We start from the raw sequence: 19,052 nt of genomic DNA on the forward strand, positions 1-19,052 counted from the left end.
TGATTTTGTGCAATGCTTGATTAAGATTAATACAGAAGACCATATTTTTTAAAATAAAACAAAACTTACAGTATTCTGTATTCTCAATTTCCTGCAAAGTTTGCTAAGGCATAAACTGTAAAGTGTAAGCAACTTCATATACATTTATGGTTTTGATATACATATATCACATGAAGAACCTAAAGCCTTTGTTGATTTTGTTGTTTTTGAAAAAGTGTTTATTAAAGACCGAGTTACTTTATAATATAAGGATATGAAAATAACGTATCTAAGCCTTCTATGTAAAAGTCTCTTCCAGTGACTAAGGAAAAAAATCTGTAGGAGTATTTATAATTTCCACTAAGACAATCAATAGAATTAAAAAAAAATTCCAGGCAAGAAACACAGAAAATTTACTTTTCTGTTACAATTAATAGAATTATTAATAGTGCTTGTATGCCTAAGTCTCATAGAAACTCAAGGAGTCAAGTACTTAACAACTCTTATTATAGATAAATATAACAGACAGTAGTATATACAGAAAGCAGTTTCCTTTCAACAAACACTCATTCTCATAATGGAAGTCTGCACTTTTAAAGAATGTTAAAACATAGCAATTTCCTTAAAAAAAAATAAAATTATTATCTTACAAGGATGATGTCCTTATCCAAATCAGAGCTCCATGCTTTATTCTCAGTTTCCAAGGCACTTTTGTGAATGACACCATGAATATTATGTGACAATCTCAGTAGAAGAAGTACCTGAATTTCACTGTTGTGAAAATTCAAGTGGAAAAAATATAAACCCTCAGAAATCATTTGATATTCTCTTATGGAGAAACTGTCAGTAAAATGACTGCAATTCTTGTTTTCAGTCTTAAAGTGTAGACTTAGAAGTTTAGACTGTTGTTACCTCTTACAAGCTTGCTGCTGCTCTTTTCCCATCAAATGATCTTTACTGAGCTTGGTGGTAGATCTGTAACAGCAAACTTACACATCAACTCCTCTCTCCTAGACATACATGTAGTTTGCATTAGATATACACATGATATTAAAGTTCATATAATTATTTCACACAGATGCATCCTCAGTTCTTGTAAGCATTTAGAGCACACTAATTTCTAAGGACAAACTTCATGGAAGTCTACAGCCTCCAGGTGCCATAAATTAGTATAGATGGAAACTGAAATGCCCAAATCCTTGTCCACAGTTTATGCCTCTCCAGATGTTCTCCTACCACTTGGAAAAGTATGTGGGAAGGGAAAGTATATATGCTGATAGTCCCTGAAAGGAAAGAAAAATGCATTTAGATACACTGGATTAAGTATAAAAAATGTGAAATAATTTAATCATATCTAAATGAACCTATCTAAATTTTAAAAAAATATATCAATATTATAGTACATCACACTATCTGACAGCACTTCTGTAAAATTAGTGGTGCCCTATGAGGCAGTCAGTCTCTGCTTCAGCTTCTTCTCCAATATGAGAAACAGTCCAGCAAAGTTTGCAGCATTTGCAGATGTTTCTGCTGCTTGCTGGTTTAGCAGCCCATCCTTCCAGAGACACTGTCAGTATCTCCAGGTAAGAGCAACCAGAACTTGGCAGAACTGAGGTGCTGACTGCTGTTTGTGTATGTTATGAGAGTACACTGAATAGTTTTAACCACAAGTGTAACTGTGTAGGTTTTGTCAGAATATCATCAGGCATAGCCTTGAACTTCCAATGTTTTTTTCTAGTCATTATAGAAAAAACACATGAATGTAGATATAGATACTGTTGACTGTCTCATCTGATTGTACATGCATACTTCTCTATAAAGGACAATCATTTGTCTTCTTTCAGGGAAGAAGAGAAAGATTTTAGAGTTCTAGGCCTAAGTGAGAAATGAAAACAATATACAATGCACCTGACTTCTATTACACATGCACCTGGGTACCAACATGGGCAGAAAAAAATGGGTGCTCTTAGGCAAGGTCATTTCCTCAGCTGGATGTGTTGACAGCTTGTGCTGAGGCAACGAGTCCAGGATTTTCCCTCTTGAGTGGAATAACTAACAAATAGCTACAGCTGAAGAATTCCAGTATGAATTAAGAGAGATGTAAATCACTGTCAAATTAACAAGGCTGACAAAGTGGTTCAGAAGTTCAGCAATGCTCTCTGAAAGTGTGAAAGCATAATGTGGAGAATACAAATGAAATCTGCAGGACTCCTCTAAGGGTCATTAATCTTCATGCAGTACTAAAGCTCTACCCAAATTGTGTTTACAAAAACTGCAAACAGACATTGGTTTTGATCAACAAAAAACCTCAATAGTATTTAGATATGCTTTTCTTTTAGCTACTGGGGCAAGGGCACCCAGCAGCCATTTGAGGAGCATTTGAGACTGGGCAAATGGGAAATGCTGGATCTCAAGTGCAAGGGTTATCATTGGTCCAAAGTTAAGATAACTCTAACTGGCTCATTTCTGTACAAGCAAAGTCTTAGCTGGCAAAGGCCTAAAGAACAATCTTTCTGAGCATAAGGGAACTGTCTGTGATAATGATTAATTGGGAAGGAGTGGCAATTCTTCTATCATGAACATGCTAGAGGATTAGGTGTCTTGCTCTTCCCTGTCAGGATGGAAGATTATTTGCGGTTGAAAAGACTTGAGTGCTAGCAAGGTCAGCATTATTACTTTTGTTAATCTTGATGTGGTGTGATGTTTCTTATTTAATGCTTGTTATTTGTATATCTTTATGCTGTGTAAAAAAGAACTGTTGCCTTACCTTCCAATTACAGTGTGTGACTGAGATAATGTGAATGGGACGACAGGAGTGGGAGTAAGGCAGCACTGATGAGTTCTCACTTTCTGCCTTCTGCTACTAAGCAGTTGTAATCTTGTTTATTCTCTAAAATTACTAATTGCCCCACTGCAATCACATAAAAGCCAAATGAAAACACCACCTAAGCACTTCCACAATTTTCTTTTGCTGGTGCATTCAGCAGATGCATGAGTTAGGGCTTAAGGTATTTTGGGGTACTGAACTCCTTGGATCCTGTGCCTCCAAAGAAGAAGTATTTTTAGGGCCAATGACAGATGATGATCATCAGCAGGCATTTACCTGTAGCCATCACTCCTGAAAAGCCTGTAACACCTCACAGTGTGCTGGTCCAAGCAGAAAGTGGACCACATAAAATGTTACATTTAGTTCACTTTACAAATAACAGAAACATCACAACAAAGCTCAAAGCCCTTTTATTAAGGGGAAGTAACTCATACTTTGTATCCAGAATGGGTGATATATCTCCTGTCTAAGTGAACTAAAATGTCTGGACAGCAAGCAGTGGTGTAGCCCATATGAAACAGTAGATCTGTGAAGAAATTCTATTAATAAATTATACTTTTCTAAGGCAGTTATAAATACAAGAACCTATTTCCTTCAATTTCATAGTTGCTGTCCAAAAATAATGGAAACCCACTGTCAACCTTTCAATAAAATCTCATCTTTTTATTTATAAGAATTTTCAAGCATGTATGCAGGAAAGAAAATGTGCTATAAAGTTTAAGAGTGGCTTCAAATAATTAATTTATTAAGTGGAGAAGTTGTGACCTAGGAATTTTTAAAAGTGTATACATATATGTGCGTGTGTAAGTATATAATTTTTGAACCTGCCCAGAAATTAGCTTTATTCATTGATGAATGAATCAGATTTTTAATGCACATTCAAATGCAACTGTTGAACAGTAGGAAAGACACCTGTGGTTATTCCTCATGACGGTGCTGAAGAGAAGCCAAAGGCCTTGGATATGCAGCAATCAGCACTTCCATGGCTGCAAGGGGGAGCACAACCTGTTTGATATTCCATTAAACCAGAGCAGGAGTAGCTGATATGTTAAAAAGGCTAACAGTTAGGGAATTATCTTTCCTTTCATCTTTGTTTTTAATTACTGCTATGGAATGGGGATCAGGGAGAACACATGTGTTTCTTTCTGTTCTATCTTGGTACCATCAGTATAATACCTTCTTTTAATTCTGAAGCAATTAGTTCACACGGCAAAATAAAGATAAAATCTACATTTTCTACAGTCTTGTTCAAAGTATTTCCACTGACAACTAAGATACATATAGCTGGTTTGCTTTTTTATTCTGTTGTATTAAAATAATTTTAGTTTTTTTTAATGTTGTTGTTATTTTTATCTTCACTTCTGTTATTATCAACTTTTATCTCTTTTTTAAATCATTACCTGTTGGGATTCTTGGTGTTTCTTTTTTTTTTTTTAACTGCTTTGTCATTGTTTTCCAGCATGCTCCTCAAAACTCAGATGACAGTATTTCAATAATACCTGCTGGAATTTTATGTGTCATTAAAATACACCTGTGTCAAATATATTCATAAATTTCTTGTAATTCCACTCCAGGAAGAAAATATGCAGGAGCCTTTGGAACTGCCCAGATGAATTCCCCTTCCAGAGGCCTTTAGCTCAAGTGCAGGAGGCTTCTCCATGTCAGACAGGTCCATGGAGACATCACCAACACAGAGGTGTGCTGTGCTGTTCCTCTCAGTGTCTCCCTGGCTAGGACAAGCACAGAGGAGTGCTTGGATCCCAAAAGCATGTGGTAGGGCATTGGCCCATGGATGCCTGCCCTGATGACACCAGGGAAAGAATCATCCTGCACAACAGCTGAGGCTACTTCTGTGCCCTCTGCCACACAGCATGGTGAGATCCACCAGGCCAACCTAGCCCATTGCTGCAGTCCCAGTAAGCTTTGAAGAAGGACTCTCACTGCTGGCTCTTGGTTCCACAGTGACACAGTGTGACCAGACCTACCTGAAATGATGACTTCACTCTCAAGCCTTGGAGGTCGTCTCTTGGGTGCTCACTAGGAAATCCTTGGGCAGTAACCATGGCTCCCCAGTCCTGGGCACTTCATGTCCTGGCTAATTCCTCAGTATTCTGCCCACTGCTCCTCCCACGGAGCTGGGCTGTGCTCACCCTGCAAGTGAAGGTGAGCCTTCATGAGCTGACTGGGTGTCACATGTGACTTCTTGGCATGACTTGTAAAAGCACAGACAAGTCAGGTCACTACAGTGTGAATCCAGTTTGTGGAATGTGATCCATTCAGGTCAAACGTTTACTGTTTTTCCAACTATTATGATGATCTGTGCTGCTTCCAAGATCTCTAATTGACTTGTTGGGATCATAGAGAGGCTGCTCACAATAATCTTTGAAAGGTCATGATGATCAGAGGATGTGCCTGAGGACTGGAAGAAATCAAATGTCATCCCAGTTTTTGGGTGAGCAAGAAGCAGGACCCAGGGAACTACAAGCCTGTCAGCCTAACCTCAACCCCTAGAAAGATGATGGTGTGCCTCATTCTAAATGCAATCTCTATCCACATGGTTGACAAAAAGGTGATCAGGAGGAGTCAGCCCTGGTGAGGCCATATCTGGGATGCTATGTCCAGTTCCGGGCTCCTTAGGACAAGAGAGACACAGAGCTCCTGGAGTGGGTCCAGAGATGGGCAGCAAAGGGTGATTAAAGGACTGGAGCATCTCTCTTATAAGAAAAGGCTGAGGGAACATGGCCTGTTCAGCCTTGAGATAAGACAACAGAGAGGAGACCTCACTGATGTCTAGAAGTATCTGAAGGGAGAGTGTACAAAGGATGGAGCCAGGCTCTTGGTGGTGGCAAGCAATAAAATGGGCAAAACCCAACACACAGGATCTTTTACCTCAATATGAGGAATAATCTCTTCACTGTGAGGGTGACCAAGCACTGGAACAGATTGATGAGAAACAGTGTGGAGTCCCCCTTACTGAAGATATTCAAGAACCATCTGGACACAATCCTGTGCCATGTGTTTCAGGATGACCCTGTTGGAGCAGGGAGGTTGGACCAGACGACTCACTGTGGTTACTTCCAACATGACAACGTCTGTGATTATGGGATTCTAAGAGATCTTTCCAACCTGCTTCACTTTTATTATCACAAATTCTTCAATCCTGGAAAACTTTTTCTGATCAGGTTCACTATGGCAACTGAACCAGAAAATTAAGGATTTTAAAGAAAAAGTAATCTTCAATCTAATAAAGTAATACATTTATTTATCAAAATCCTTGGAAACATAAAATACCTAACAACATGTAGACTTTAGTAAAAATAATATAGCTAACCTTCTGCTTTTTTTTTTTTAAAAATATACTTCTTTATTTCAACAGGAAGGAAATAGGGAGAAAAGAAAATTTCTATTTTAATTTCAGAAATGTGTTGCTGAAATACTTTTTGCCTTGAATGAGTTTTATTTTTCTTGACTGTGGAGTCACAGGATTTGGGGTCAATCAAGTTTCTGAAGGAAGAGAATTCCACATTAAGAAGACTCATCTTTCTCTTAGCTCGAGAAAGGCTTTTAACGCTTCTGTACTTTTGGCTATAAAATATGGAGCAAAAGGGTGGGAACCTTTAATATACTGGAGCTGAAACTAAAACCTGGACAATGAAGCATGAAATGAAGTATGCTTGATATCACAGAGAAACAGAATTAACGAATAGGTAAGACAGAGAAAGTATGTAAAAGAGTAATCGTTATGAATAAAAGGACAGTGGGGTGATTGTAACTTGAAGAGGGCAAAATTAAAGACAGAATGAGTTTATGAAGAAATGGGTTACAGCATGTCTAGTAATCAGAACATTTAAGAATGTATCATAAAAATATCTTTTCTGACCTATTTCAAAACAGATGGATTACTGGATTGCATCAAGAGTGCTTCAGAGGGGTGGGAATTTAAATTATTGTAAAACAATTAAAAATTACATTAATTGCGCTGCTTGAGAGTACTATATACTCGCCTCTTTTGAATGAAGGATGCTCTTATGTTTCCAGTGACAAGCTTTCTTAAGGGGAAACCATAACAACTAGAGAAACATAAAGAGTTTCTATAACCTTGTAATCACACATGTCATACACAATGTACTATTTTCCCTCTTTATAGCAGAAATGCGCAGAAATAAAGTAGATGGTTCAAACTGTGTTTTCTGTGACAGAAGTTAATTCTAAAGTAAGTATTCCATGAAAGAGAAACAGAGAAAACATTTTTACATGTCTATCATTTGTCCTTAGAGGACATAAAACAAATATGTTTTTTAAAGCTTGACACTGGTATTATTCTGCGTGGCCTGCGGCTATATGCTTTTTCCAGTTTGTAGAATTGAAGGATAAGAAAACAGCTTTGCATTAAGAGGAACACATTGTACAGGTTAATCATAACCATGCAGAAATCAAAATGCTGCCAACAAAATAATGGCGTACTAGTGCCAAGGGAGTCACCAGGATGACTGTGAGGGAAGCTGTGGGAGAATAACAACTCCTTTGCATGTGGGGAAGTATTTCAGGCATGTGCTTCTAAATTAATTATTGATGTGGTTGAAACAGAAGTTTTTACTACTGTCGACAATAGCAAATACTCGTAAAAATTTAATTGGCTAAAAGTTAATTTCAGTGTTTCTCAATCATGAAATGCATTAATTGAGAAGAGCCTTTTTTAAGATGTTTAAATTTTAAAAGGAAATAAAGCAGAAAAGCAGAATCAGGCAGGGGAATTTAACAGATGTAAAAATGTTGACAGAAGTGAGAGTCATTACCTAGTCAATATTGTATCAATTAACCAAACTAACTCTAGTCCCCAATGTGAACTAAGTAAAATGGCATGATTTTCTAGTTAGTCTGACTCATTCCCATTATCCATTATGTGTGTACATTAGTGTGTACAAATCAGACAAACTAAAAGGCAGTGCCACATAAAATGTGGAAGAATTAGACAAAATAGTGTTTGTAAGAATTTTAAATGCTCTAAGTCCATTAAATAATAAATAAATCATAATTTGTGCCGGTGACAGTTGCTACTTTTGAAGGAGAGTGGCTAGTCTGCTGCCAGCTACCAGCTCTCCTCAGGCTGCTGTGGGAACATCTGAGAATCACTTATCTATATTGTAAACAAATAGCATCTTGAGACATTGGTAGAAGTACTTTCAGATTTTCAGTTTAGCAAGTTAAAGTGTAATTATAAAAAAAAAAAGTAAACACAATTTTTTTCTGTTAAGATGTGCAACAACAGAATGAGACTGACCTAATTGCAACCATAGACTCTTTTGGTAATACTGACACTGAGATTTTAATTCAGCATAGCTGAATAGCATAATATAGCCATATTTAAATAATTGGAATGGAAAACTACATACACTATCAGAGGGCTAAGCTTATAAAATATTTTCTCTTCATTTACAGAGTTTGTATTTTTAGCCCTAAGCATGTAACATCTCAATACCTCTAAAAAGCTGTTAGAGAGAATCTTTTCAGAGAGGATGACACAAAAAGTAAGCGCATGCAATTTTATCACTGGAGTATCAGGACAGCCTTAAGTTCCCTTTGAGGGACTTGTGGGTAACCCAGGAAAAGCTCGTATATTTGCTATGCCTGTCAAGCGTCTGAACACAGCGGTAAATTCACAGGAATACCTGGGAAGGCCACTTGTCCTACAAATTCCCCATATGAGAAACTGTGTGTTGAAACTTCCTTTGACACTGCTAGGAAATCATGGAAGAGCTTATGAGCCAGTGTTCAGAATTCTGTGAGGTTCACTGTAACCTTTGTATTTTCTCTTTCTGGACAGCAGCGAGACTGAAACATTTCAGTGAGCACCACTATTGGCACACAGGCTCATCTGATGTGTCACCACTGTTTATTACATAAAGTAGCACCCAAGAGAAGAAATAAGTAAAACTTATTTAGTTGTTTTAATACATAAGGAGGCGTTTTTTAAAAGTTAACAATCCTTTCTTATTGAACTTACACTGTTAAAATACCAAATACTGTTGATTGGTAAGGGCTGGTTTTTAGCTCTGAGCTATAATTACACATGAAAAAATTATTTGGATTAAACTGTTCAGGAGGTTGTCCTGAGATAATTTCAGCTATGATGTTTACATATATAAAAGATAACCACCTCTTATGCTGTATTGTTTTGTGACAACAATGGTCATTGACCAGGTTACACAAAGTTCTTTCTCATCATAGTTTATGCAAATAATTACCTGAATGCAATAAATTTGACCAAAATATATCTAGATCCCAGGTGGGTAAAAGTCTCATTTGCTTTCATCCTGCCGCTTGTAGACCTGTACATATAATCACTTGTAAGATAATTAAAAAATTCAAACCAGATAATAAACTACAAAAGATGAACTAGTGGATGATCTTTCATCTGTACAATTTTACCAATACCGATAATACAATACCATTATAGCTAGATCTAATGAACAATATTATCCATTGAAAATACATTACATACTGTGTGAAGTTTGCATTTTTAGGAGCAAATTTTTCTGTTGTGCTAGTGAAAAGGCTGCAACACATATAGCCAGTGGCAAACACTTTAAGAAGTATGTGTTCCTGTTTAACTGAGGCTGGGATAGTTATGAAAAGTCTTATGAAGCAGCTTATTTGTACAGAAGCTCAAGATTTTGTCTGAAAAGGCTGCTTCATGGGTTAATGTATTCACCTATAAATAAAAGCAGTGACAGCTCTCCTGTCAGTACACACTGATGAACGGTTCCTTTTTCCACCATTACAGCCTTGTGAATGTGGGAAAATTAATTTAAGTGGTAGTTAATTTCTAATGAATTCCATTCAAGCGGTTAATATGGTCCCTTGATGTTATGGTAACCTTCATGGATCATTGCATTATGTAAATAAATTCTACTTTATGCTGGTTTATTAAAAAAAGAGGAAGATTGGTGAGTCCAGTCAAACCTTCACGTATACAAACCTGCACAAAATTTCTTAAGAAATTGCTAAAAATAGACTGTTTGAGAAGAATACACTTTATATCCTACGAAGCATACCATTCATCTTTATAAGACATCTAATTTTTATACACTTTTGGCAGGATCATCTATTATTTCGAGCTGAGAATAAGATTTTTGGGAAGGAAATCCTCTTCACTCAAAATGGTATTACAAATGCAGCTTGTGTGTCCTTGAGGGACTCTCCAAGCCCTTAGATCATTTGTTTTGCACAAGCATGAATCACTGGACCGGTTTCACACATCCCAGCTCCTACCTTATTCCCTTTTCTGGGGGAAGACCTCTGACAGGGTGTGCTCCGAGGAGGACATATCCATGGCATCTTACTCCCTGAAGTCATTCAGATGGCCAGTGAGTTGTTCAAAGGCAATCCTGAAATATGTAGGGTGAGGTATGTTTCCAAGAAACATAGGGTAGATGTTAATCCGCCATTCTAGCAAACACAAAATATCTGTGAGGACAGACCTATGTAAAATATATCAGGAAATATTAATTCAAAAGGTGTATGATGTAGCCAATCGTGGCCAAGAATGTATGAGACGGAATGATTGTAGGCAGTATCTTTTAAAAGACAATTGAGACAGCTGGAAAACACAGCTGGTAAGCTTTGGCATATGTGAGAATAACTTGTCTACTCAAAAGCTTTATTATTTTTTTTCTAACAATATCAGTGATCTCATAAAATATACCTTTCTCACAAATTCAAATATTACACTGAAGTGTTATTAGGATGATGAGAGGAGCAGAAAGTCTGTTTCATGAGAAAAGACTAGGACTTATTCAGCTTAGGAATACAAAGATTTGACAAAGGACATGGGAACTACCTAGAAATAAATATCAAGCAGGTAAATTCTCCAGGAACAGAAGTGCTGTTTAACAGAAAATACAATGTTGGCATACGTATAAACAAGTTGTGAATAAATGTAGAGCTGGAGTGAGAAGATTAGGAAGACGAGGGAAGTTCTAGACTGTTTGAAGTGCCATTGTAGCAAAAGACATTTAATATTCAATGCAGAATTCATTGTATATATTTAAATAATATTAAGTAGTTGCCAGCATAACAGGGATTTGTAGTTTATCCATTGCCTTCATGACTTTTTCCATTGATCACCATTCTGTGGACAAAGTGTCCTAGAGCTGATTGTCACCATAATCCTCACAGGCAGCACTTTCCATGCCTTCAGAGACTACAGCTATGTCATGGTTAAGGAGACCTTAAATGATGGATATTTCAAAGGCCTGAACACCAATGGCTCCTACTTTATGGCCCTGCCATCACAGCTCTCTGCCCTCCTGCTCATGGCACACAGAGAGATTTTCTGATTCACACTTGGCACCCAGCTAAGCCACCTCTTCCTGTGAGCCTTACTGTCAGATCCACTGAGTTTTGCTCTTCACTTTTTCAAGCAGTATCAAGGGGTGCACCTTAAACTCTCCAGAAAGGATCTTTCATAAAAAATGTTTTTGCCTTTCCTCGCCTGTTTTTCCTCCTGTAGTGGTCTGAAAGTAAAACGAGTGAGAGGCTACAAGTCAGAATTTAATGGGAAGAATTAATGCAATTTAATGGGAAGAAAAGGCGTGGGGGGGGGGGGGGAAGGTAAAATAAAATAAATGCAATAATACAAAAAGACCACTGACAGAGTCAGAATACAACCTGAGCAGGGTGATGGAAGCAGTCCAGGTGAGGTGGTCTTCCTTAAGCAGTGATCTTGTAGAAAAGGTCTGGTAGCTCTGGTCCTCTGGGAATCCAGTGGGTAAGAGCTGCCTGTACTGTCCCAAATCCCAGCTTATATCCAGGTGAGAATGTTTGGCTCCTCCCCCTGGGTGGAGCATCTCACAATGGGAAGATGAGTCATACAGGAGGTCCTTGATGGCCCATTAAAGAGAGATAGCTCCTGGAGGGAGTTATCTATAAGTCATGCAGCAAGGCATTGATGGGCCATTAACAGAAGGCTCCCCAGAGGGAGGGGGACCTGGGAAGAGCACTGCTCCAACAATTGGATTCATCAGTTCATGAAGATGGTGATGGAATACATCCTATACTACAACCCAAGACACCTCCTGACCATTCTTTGAACATTACACATTATAAATCTTAAGTCCTTTAAAAGCCAGCATTCTTTTCAAGGTGCCCAATACAGTGAGATGGGCAACTTGCAGCCTTCCATGGCTGTGCTTTTGTTGGATAATTTGCTGGATAACACTGAGAATGTATACTGTGTGCAGAAGGCCATGGTATGAAGTAATGTGAGACATCAAGGCCAGCTGGAGTAGTACTGGAGACCTGGGATGGGCTGAAGGAATCAGCCATACTGAATATAAGACTATGACACTAGTCTTGAACACTGCTAATGTCTAGACTATGTGAGTCTAGACACTGAACTGTTTCTGAGTCTGGATTTTGTCTGAAGAAAGCACCTCGGTCACAGATGCAGGGCAGATGATCAAGTGAACAAGATGCAGGAGCAAAACCAAAGTGGTTCAAACTGACTCATGATATGCCTTATGTTTCAAAACTAACTAACTAACTAATCCTAGTATACATGTATGAATTCACAACTGTTTGAGAAATTTGTCAAAATACAACTGCAAATGGGAACCACCATGAAATTTGAATGTCTTTCACTGTGGTTTCAGGGGTATCAAGACAATAATAGATACTCTGTTTTTTTATGAGTGATTCAGTAGTTATTTAGATCAAACACCCATAAGTTCAGGTTAAAAAAATCAGCAAAGTAGTAATAATGATAATGCAGCAATGGGTAAAATTTTGTGACGTTTAACATACTGAACCAATTTTCATTTTGTTACCTTCAAATGCAAAATCATACACCTAGAAATCAGATATTGCAGCTACACCTGCAGAAGTGAGGACTGTGGTAAGCAGAGGGGAAGTGTTAAGCAGAGGGGAAGTGTTAAGCAATGTAAATCTTTTAAGGTCATTAAAAAATCACAGCAAACAATTTCTTTACAGAAATCCATAGCAATGACATGATCTTCAAATGAAGGAAGCAGAAGGTTACTGAGAACAAAATCCAGGAGCATTTTAATCTCAGTGAGCAGTATCACTAAGGTAGATTCTACCTATGGTTCCTGTGTCCATATTTTTAAAAAGAAATCAGAGGAGGGTACAGGAAACAGAAATATCCAAAGGTTAGACAAAGTATTTTATACTGAGAAAGATGATTAATCCGATTATTTTAACAAAAGATAAAAAGGGTGATTGAAATTTAGTGACTGTCTTTTGAAGGAAAAAAATAAGAATCTAAGAATGAAAGGCTTAACAAAATTCGGTAACTGCAAATTAAAGCAAACAAACCTTTTTAAAGTGAAGTGATGCTATTTTGTAACATAATCATAGCTGTGTGACTGGCTGCTGTGGTCTCTGGCTGCAGCTGTGTTTTAGGTTTCATGTCCTACCTCTGGCAGAACAGAATTCTTAAGCCTATAGATCAAGTCCCAAGTTACCATTTCATATTTACTGTATTTTCATTCATTTAAATATATCAGATAAGTTATTTTTTTTCTGTGACTATGCAATTGGCGATTAGGATGAATGCCCAGATGACATAAAACCAACTTGTTATTTAATAGCCAGATGAGCAATCAAAGCAAAACCAAAGTAGTTGGCACACAATATAAATGCCGCTCTTACCTAAAGCCTGAAAATCCTACGAAAGTGACCTATTTTAGATATCCCAGTCACTGCTTTTATACATATTACCCTCCTAGTATAAGTCACTTCTAAAACTGTATAGACTCTGGGACTGCTTGCTACCAGTCTTTTCATCATTTAGGCACTGTTCATTACCAATCTTTAATCATGTACAACAGAGAGACTTGCATTATTCCCTGCCTTTTCTTTTACTTACTTTCAACCACTAAACAAAATCAATCTATTTTTAGATCAAATGACTGCAGAAAGTTCACTTTTTATTTCTTTTTGCACAATGTGGCACATAAGCACAGGTGGCTTCTTGAAAAATACTACTTGTTTTCAACATTTTATTCATATTTACAGACAACAGATTTCAAAGACTGATGCACAAACTTCTAGATCAAACAGCAAATTTTTCATTCCTGGAGGCAGGTGGATAACTCCAGCAAGTGACAGCTTCATCTTGGGTGCCAATATTCTCTCTGTACCAACTTTCATCATTTTTAGATCAGGTTCAGTGTCTTCACTGTGATGAAGCTCTTATAAAGATTGCTGCCTCCACTATGAGTGGGATACGGAGCAATAACGAAACTGCTGCAGTTTATCTCCCAGAGGTATAGAAGTAAAACACCACTACTTACCTAAATAAACTGGGCTGTAAAGTGTGACAGTTCAATAACAGCTTCATGGGCAGCTCACCTATTCCTACAAGGAAGATAAATTCAGCCCCAGAAAGCAGAGGAGACTGGATTGGTGAGGGCATGGTCCCTCATAGGTGTGGTGAGCTAAACCGTCCCAGCTAGTTGGAAAGAATCCAGCCCCTTCTCAGCCTCTGGGACTAACTGGCACAGATTTCAAACTCCAAATTAATAATCTGGTGAGCTGTAATAGAAAGAATGCAAGTACTTAAATGCAGAATCAGTTTTATTGACCTGAATGGGATTAAACTTTATCCTTAACTTCCATTTTAAAAGTAATTGGATAGCTTTCAGCAGTGTGTATCAAGGTGTGTCCACCCTTGCTGATTCAGAACTTTGCAATATGGTGATGCTGCAGATAAACATAAATCAATTTTTGTATCAGGTGCATGGAGCTCACTGAAACCATATAAAGACCCTGGTGTTATACAGAAGATACTCTGAACAGTGCTAGCAGTAGCATGTTGTGTTTGTTCGCACTGTTAAACAAAGAGGAGAAAGCAGACTGGCTTCTCACTTTCTTATTTATTTTTAAGAATATTTACATTTTTGCTTTATAGTTTTATTTATATTTTTAAATTTTACCTACTTCATTTCTACAATTAACGAAAAAAATCCAATTGTTAATACTTGGCAAAAGCATTAGCAATTGCTCGGAAATATCACTCTTTCCTGTACTTTGTGGGTTTTTTTTTTTGCTTTTGTGGATGGTATAATAGAATAATTGGAAGAACTATATGGTGTCTAAATTACTCAAAAATAGCTGTTATTTTAACTGAGTGCAAGAAACTGACTGTGGTGGTGTTAGAATCTGGAACAGTCACCTGTCAGTCAGCTAACCTCAAGGTGTACTGCCTCCATCTGAGCAGACATGGCTTCTCGGTACTATAATTCCTAAAGACTCCCCCCTCACCTGTCATTTTTGAACAGCTGTTGTCCTGAATTCAGCAACCAATACTGTAATGCCCATATACACAACCACAGACAAAGTCTGACAGTCATTAATATACATGAGCTCTAAGATTTATCCTCCAGTTGACCTAAATACATCTCTACCTGTTGAGTATCAGGAATCTGACAATCTTATTCCCTAGAACAGTTCTGAGGAGTTAAGCAAGTTCAGTCACTCACACTGTAAATTATTTTGATAATTGTACAATGGAGACAGTCACAGAAGACATTAGGTGTCACATTACCACTCCACTGAGGGGATTTAAAGAAGAATGAAGATTTTCTGGAGGGGGTAACCTAGACATGTAAGCAGTAAGAAGCCAAAAGCTGAAAATGTAATTTGAGGCCGAGTCTTACTTCAGTCTTGTGTATGGATTCTTCTTCCTGTATTACTGGGCACTCTTTTTCTCCCTAAAACATTTTATGTTCTAGCTGCTCTCTCCTTATCAGTCCTCTCCCTTTCAGCCTCTAGGGGAAAAATAATAAAAAAAAAAAACATACACAATTAAAGAACTAACATAGATTTGCATTTTTAATATTCCAGGACTAAATTTTTGGCCTGGGTAACGTTAAGTAGTTGTTGTGTACCCCCTCCTTTGCCAACAGCTGTTTAAGTAGCACAACATTCAGAAGGTCTGTAATGAAGGATGTGGACCCCTAGCCACGAGGCTACTGGCTGACATTATTTCACCTGCTCCTTTTGCAGTTGCTGTAAACAAACATGCATCACCCCCAGCTATAATCACCTTCCTCATGTCATTCAAATTATAGAAAGCTACAGGATCCGATTTTTTAAAACACCTCTATAACAGTTTGTAGACATCAACTAAAAAACAGTACTTACAAGTGTGAGATTCAGTACTCCTGTCTAACAGATGGAAAAATTGAGACAAAGGCAAAATTACCTATTCAAGATTATACAGCGAGTCAGTGGCAGAGCACAATTACAATTCAGAGCCTCCTAGTTTCTAATCCTATAATCCTCTTTCCAAAATCTATTAAGCACAATCAAATATGCTGTTTCAGTGATGGCCATGAATGCTCCATTCTTTTGAATGCTCCACCCCAGGTACCACAAACTGACTGTTCAGAAGATACATGAATTGTTTAAAGCTATAATAAACACTTGAATTCAAATTACTTCACATCTAAAGTTTCTGACCAGCAGCCCTACATTCAAAGGGTTTAATTAGGAAAATTTTTTTCCACATTGTAAGTTGTTGAAATAAGATGCTGAGTCAGCACTATATAAAGGCTTGTCTTAGGCTTAAGGGAGAGATGAAAACAGTAATTTATGCCCCTCTGTGCTGCACAGTAATCCTAGCCCGAAATTTCACTCTTGAGTGCAGACTGTATTTCACACCAGCCTGGCAGTGTACCTGTCTCAGGTCCCACACACTGCTGAATTCAAAGGTCTGGCCAGCAATCAAATGATTGCTGCTCCTCCCCCTGGCAATTTACACTTGCAGGTGTCTCTTAACCATCCGACACTGCTCCTGGCAAGAGAGCCCTTGTTTGAATACCTCCTCAGTAACCCACCAGCAGCATTTGTTTTGTACCAGTGAGCTGCCTTTTTCTGACTGAACCAAGGAGTTGGATGAACTTTTCTGAGGCAGTAAGACCACCTGCCCACGATCTTTCCTAAAAAGCCCAACCAACCAACAGACCCTCACTTCATCTCATGCCCAACCCACAGGTCCATCCTTATTTGCACTGGAAAAGTGGGTAGGCCTGGAATCATTGGTTTTTTGGTCATACAGACACTGTTTACTTTCAAGGTGTATTAATAGCTAAACTCGCAAGGTGTCACAGAGGTTCACAGCACACAGGCCTTTTCTTCTGCTGGAATAAAACACAGCTACAAATGTGTACCATGAACACTAAGGATCTGAGCTTTTAAAATCTTCAGGTCCCATCAAAGCACATTAAAGGTGTAAAATATTTCCAATAAATTTCTCTGCTTACATTTTGCTTTCATGCACAAGCTGTGGGTATTTAGAAGGTAGAAGTTCTTTCTCATGAGCACCCAAATTTCAATCGAACCTTCTGAAGTACAGCAAGTTTTCCACTACTTCAAGGTTCTTTGATTTTGAGGAGCCTTACACATTTTTGAATATGTCTCTCTTTAGTCAGAGGAAACTAGCCTGTTCTCTCTCCCTCATTGCAATGAATTCATTTAAATGCCCCCTAAGATGAATGTGTATTTTAACTAACCTGCTCCTCTCTCTCTCTCCAAACCCTCACTTTGTGATGAGACAGATGAGTGAAAAGACAAATTACCCATCATATGCAAAACCAATAATTATTGCCTGTGGAATGCTAAGCCATAGCTTTACAGGCTTAGAATCTCACTGTCTACAAGCACTGAGTAAAAATAAATATAAATAATAAATATAATAAATACCATAATTTATAGAAGTTATTGCAATTGTAAAGTTGTGGAATTATAACTGGGCAGAAACCATCTTCAAGTCATCATACTATCCAATGTCACAGCAACTTTAAATACAACTCAACCAACTTCACCTTTTCCAAGTTGGGAACACTTTCTCACAGTACTCTGGCAAACTTGTAGCCGTAACAGGATGGTTTTCCAAAAGTTTACTTAGGTACTGTTTGCTAAGAACTTGCCGTTCAGAGCATGATCAAACACTCCTGCCTCAAGCAGAGTCATATTGAGAAGTGTGAGGAATACGACTGATGACTGAAGCGATTTTGGCTCTAATTAATCCACGGACACCAATCTACTAGTTTGCATTCAACATTAAGCTTGGCTATATGACCCCAGAGGCATTACTGGTTTCAGTCATTCTCTCCACTCTTTGTTAGGAAAGAGCTCTTTCAAGGGACATAAGAAAAAAAAAAAAGAATATTCATAAGTCTCACCTATCTATGAGAGTGAGCCTAAAGCTTTGCAGAATTTTAAGGCAAGTTAGATGGAATCTGAAACCGCCCACCTGAGTTTCCAACTATTGTTCCTGTTACCAACATCTTGGGGGGAAGAAGAGTGTTTAAGGAAAAAAACCATGGTGTTTGTAGTAATGAACATCAATGCAGTTTATTTTCATTTTGCTTTAATTAAACCCAAAGGCACCTCAGAGTCCAGTGATACCGCTTCACCCTCACTAATTTAACAGCGCGGTGATTGTAAGGCTTCACGCTGAAGACGACAAGAGGTCCTGAAGGCTGTCGTTTCCCACTTCAGTTCTCCGCACCCAGGGCCGGGCATTCCCCCACGGGCCGTCAAGGCGTTCCAAAGAGGAAACACTGCCACGCACGCGGTGTGGCGACTCGTGTCCCCAGCTGAAGCCCGGGAGGCGGCGGGGCAGCCCGGCCACGGGGCACAGGGCCTCGGGGCGCTCCGGGCCCCGCAGCCGAGCACGGCGCCAGCTCTGCGCGCTGCGGGCTCCGGCCGGCGCTACCCCTTGCGCTGCTTGTGCCGGGGGTTGCTCTTGCAGCACACGTAGAGCCGGCCCCGCCGCCGGACGATGTAGCAGTCCTTGCAGCGCCTCTTCAGCGCCGTCTTCGTCTTCAGCCCGGCCGGCAGCGGCGGCCCGGGCGGCGGCAGCACGGCCAGCAGCCCGCGGGGCGCCCTCCAGGGCGGCGGGGCCCAGCTCCCGCAGGCCGCGGGCAGCCCCGCCGCCCGTCCCCACGGGGCCAGCGAGCACAAGGACGAGCGGCACAGCGAGCGCAGCGGGGCGGCCGTGGCGGCGGCCCTGACCAGGAGGGACAGCATGCTCGGCTCCCTGCGGGGACAGCGCGCAGATCAGCACACCCGCACCGCCCCCGCTCCCCTCCTCCCCTCCCGCCGCCCCCGGCCCGGGAGGCCGCGCCGCCCGCTGACCTCAGCCCGCCGAAGGCGCCGCTCCCCGCCCGCGGCCACGCGACCCCCGCCGCCGGAAGCGCGCGCAGGCTCCGGGGCG

General features: G+C 39.5%; 1 protein-coding gene across 1 annotated transcript; it reads right to left on the reverse strand.

The window, feature by feature from the left end:
• Positions 1–18,161: 18,161 nt before the first annotated feature.
• Positions 18,162–19,051, reverse strand: MRPL36 (mitochondrial ribosomal protein L36). The gene is made up of 2 exons (XM_066327539.1): positions 18,974–19,051; positions 18,162–18,875 (listed from the first exon to the last, which is right to left on the reverse strand). Exon 2 carries the CDS (start codon positions 18,863–18,865, stop codon positions 18,548–18,550), a length of 318 nt encoding a protein of 105 aa, XP_066183636.1. The 5' UTR covers positions 18,866–18,875; positions 18,974–19,051; the 3' UTR covers positions 18,162–18,547.
• Between the last annotated feature and the right edge of the window lies 1 nt (position 19,052).

This window comes from Sylvia atricapilla, chromosome 1 (genome assembly GCF_009819655.1).
Source record: "Sylvia atricapilla isolate bSylAtr1 chromosome 1, bSylAtr1.pri, whole genome shotgun sequence".
Classification (NCBI taxonomy): Eukaryota; Metazoa; Chordata; class Aves; order Passeriformes; family Sylviidae; genus Sylvia; species Sylvia atricapilla.

Bases quoted from the DNA above. Each gene is read 5' to 3' on its own strand.
- MRPL36 (XM_066327539.1), bottom strand. From the start codon at position 18,865: ATGCTGTCCCTCCTGGTCAGGGCCGCCGCCACGGCCGCCCCGCTGCGC.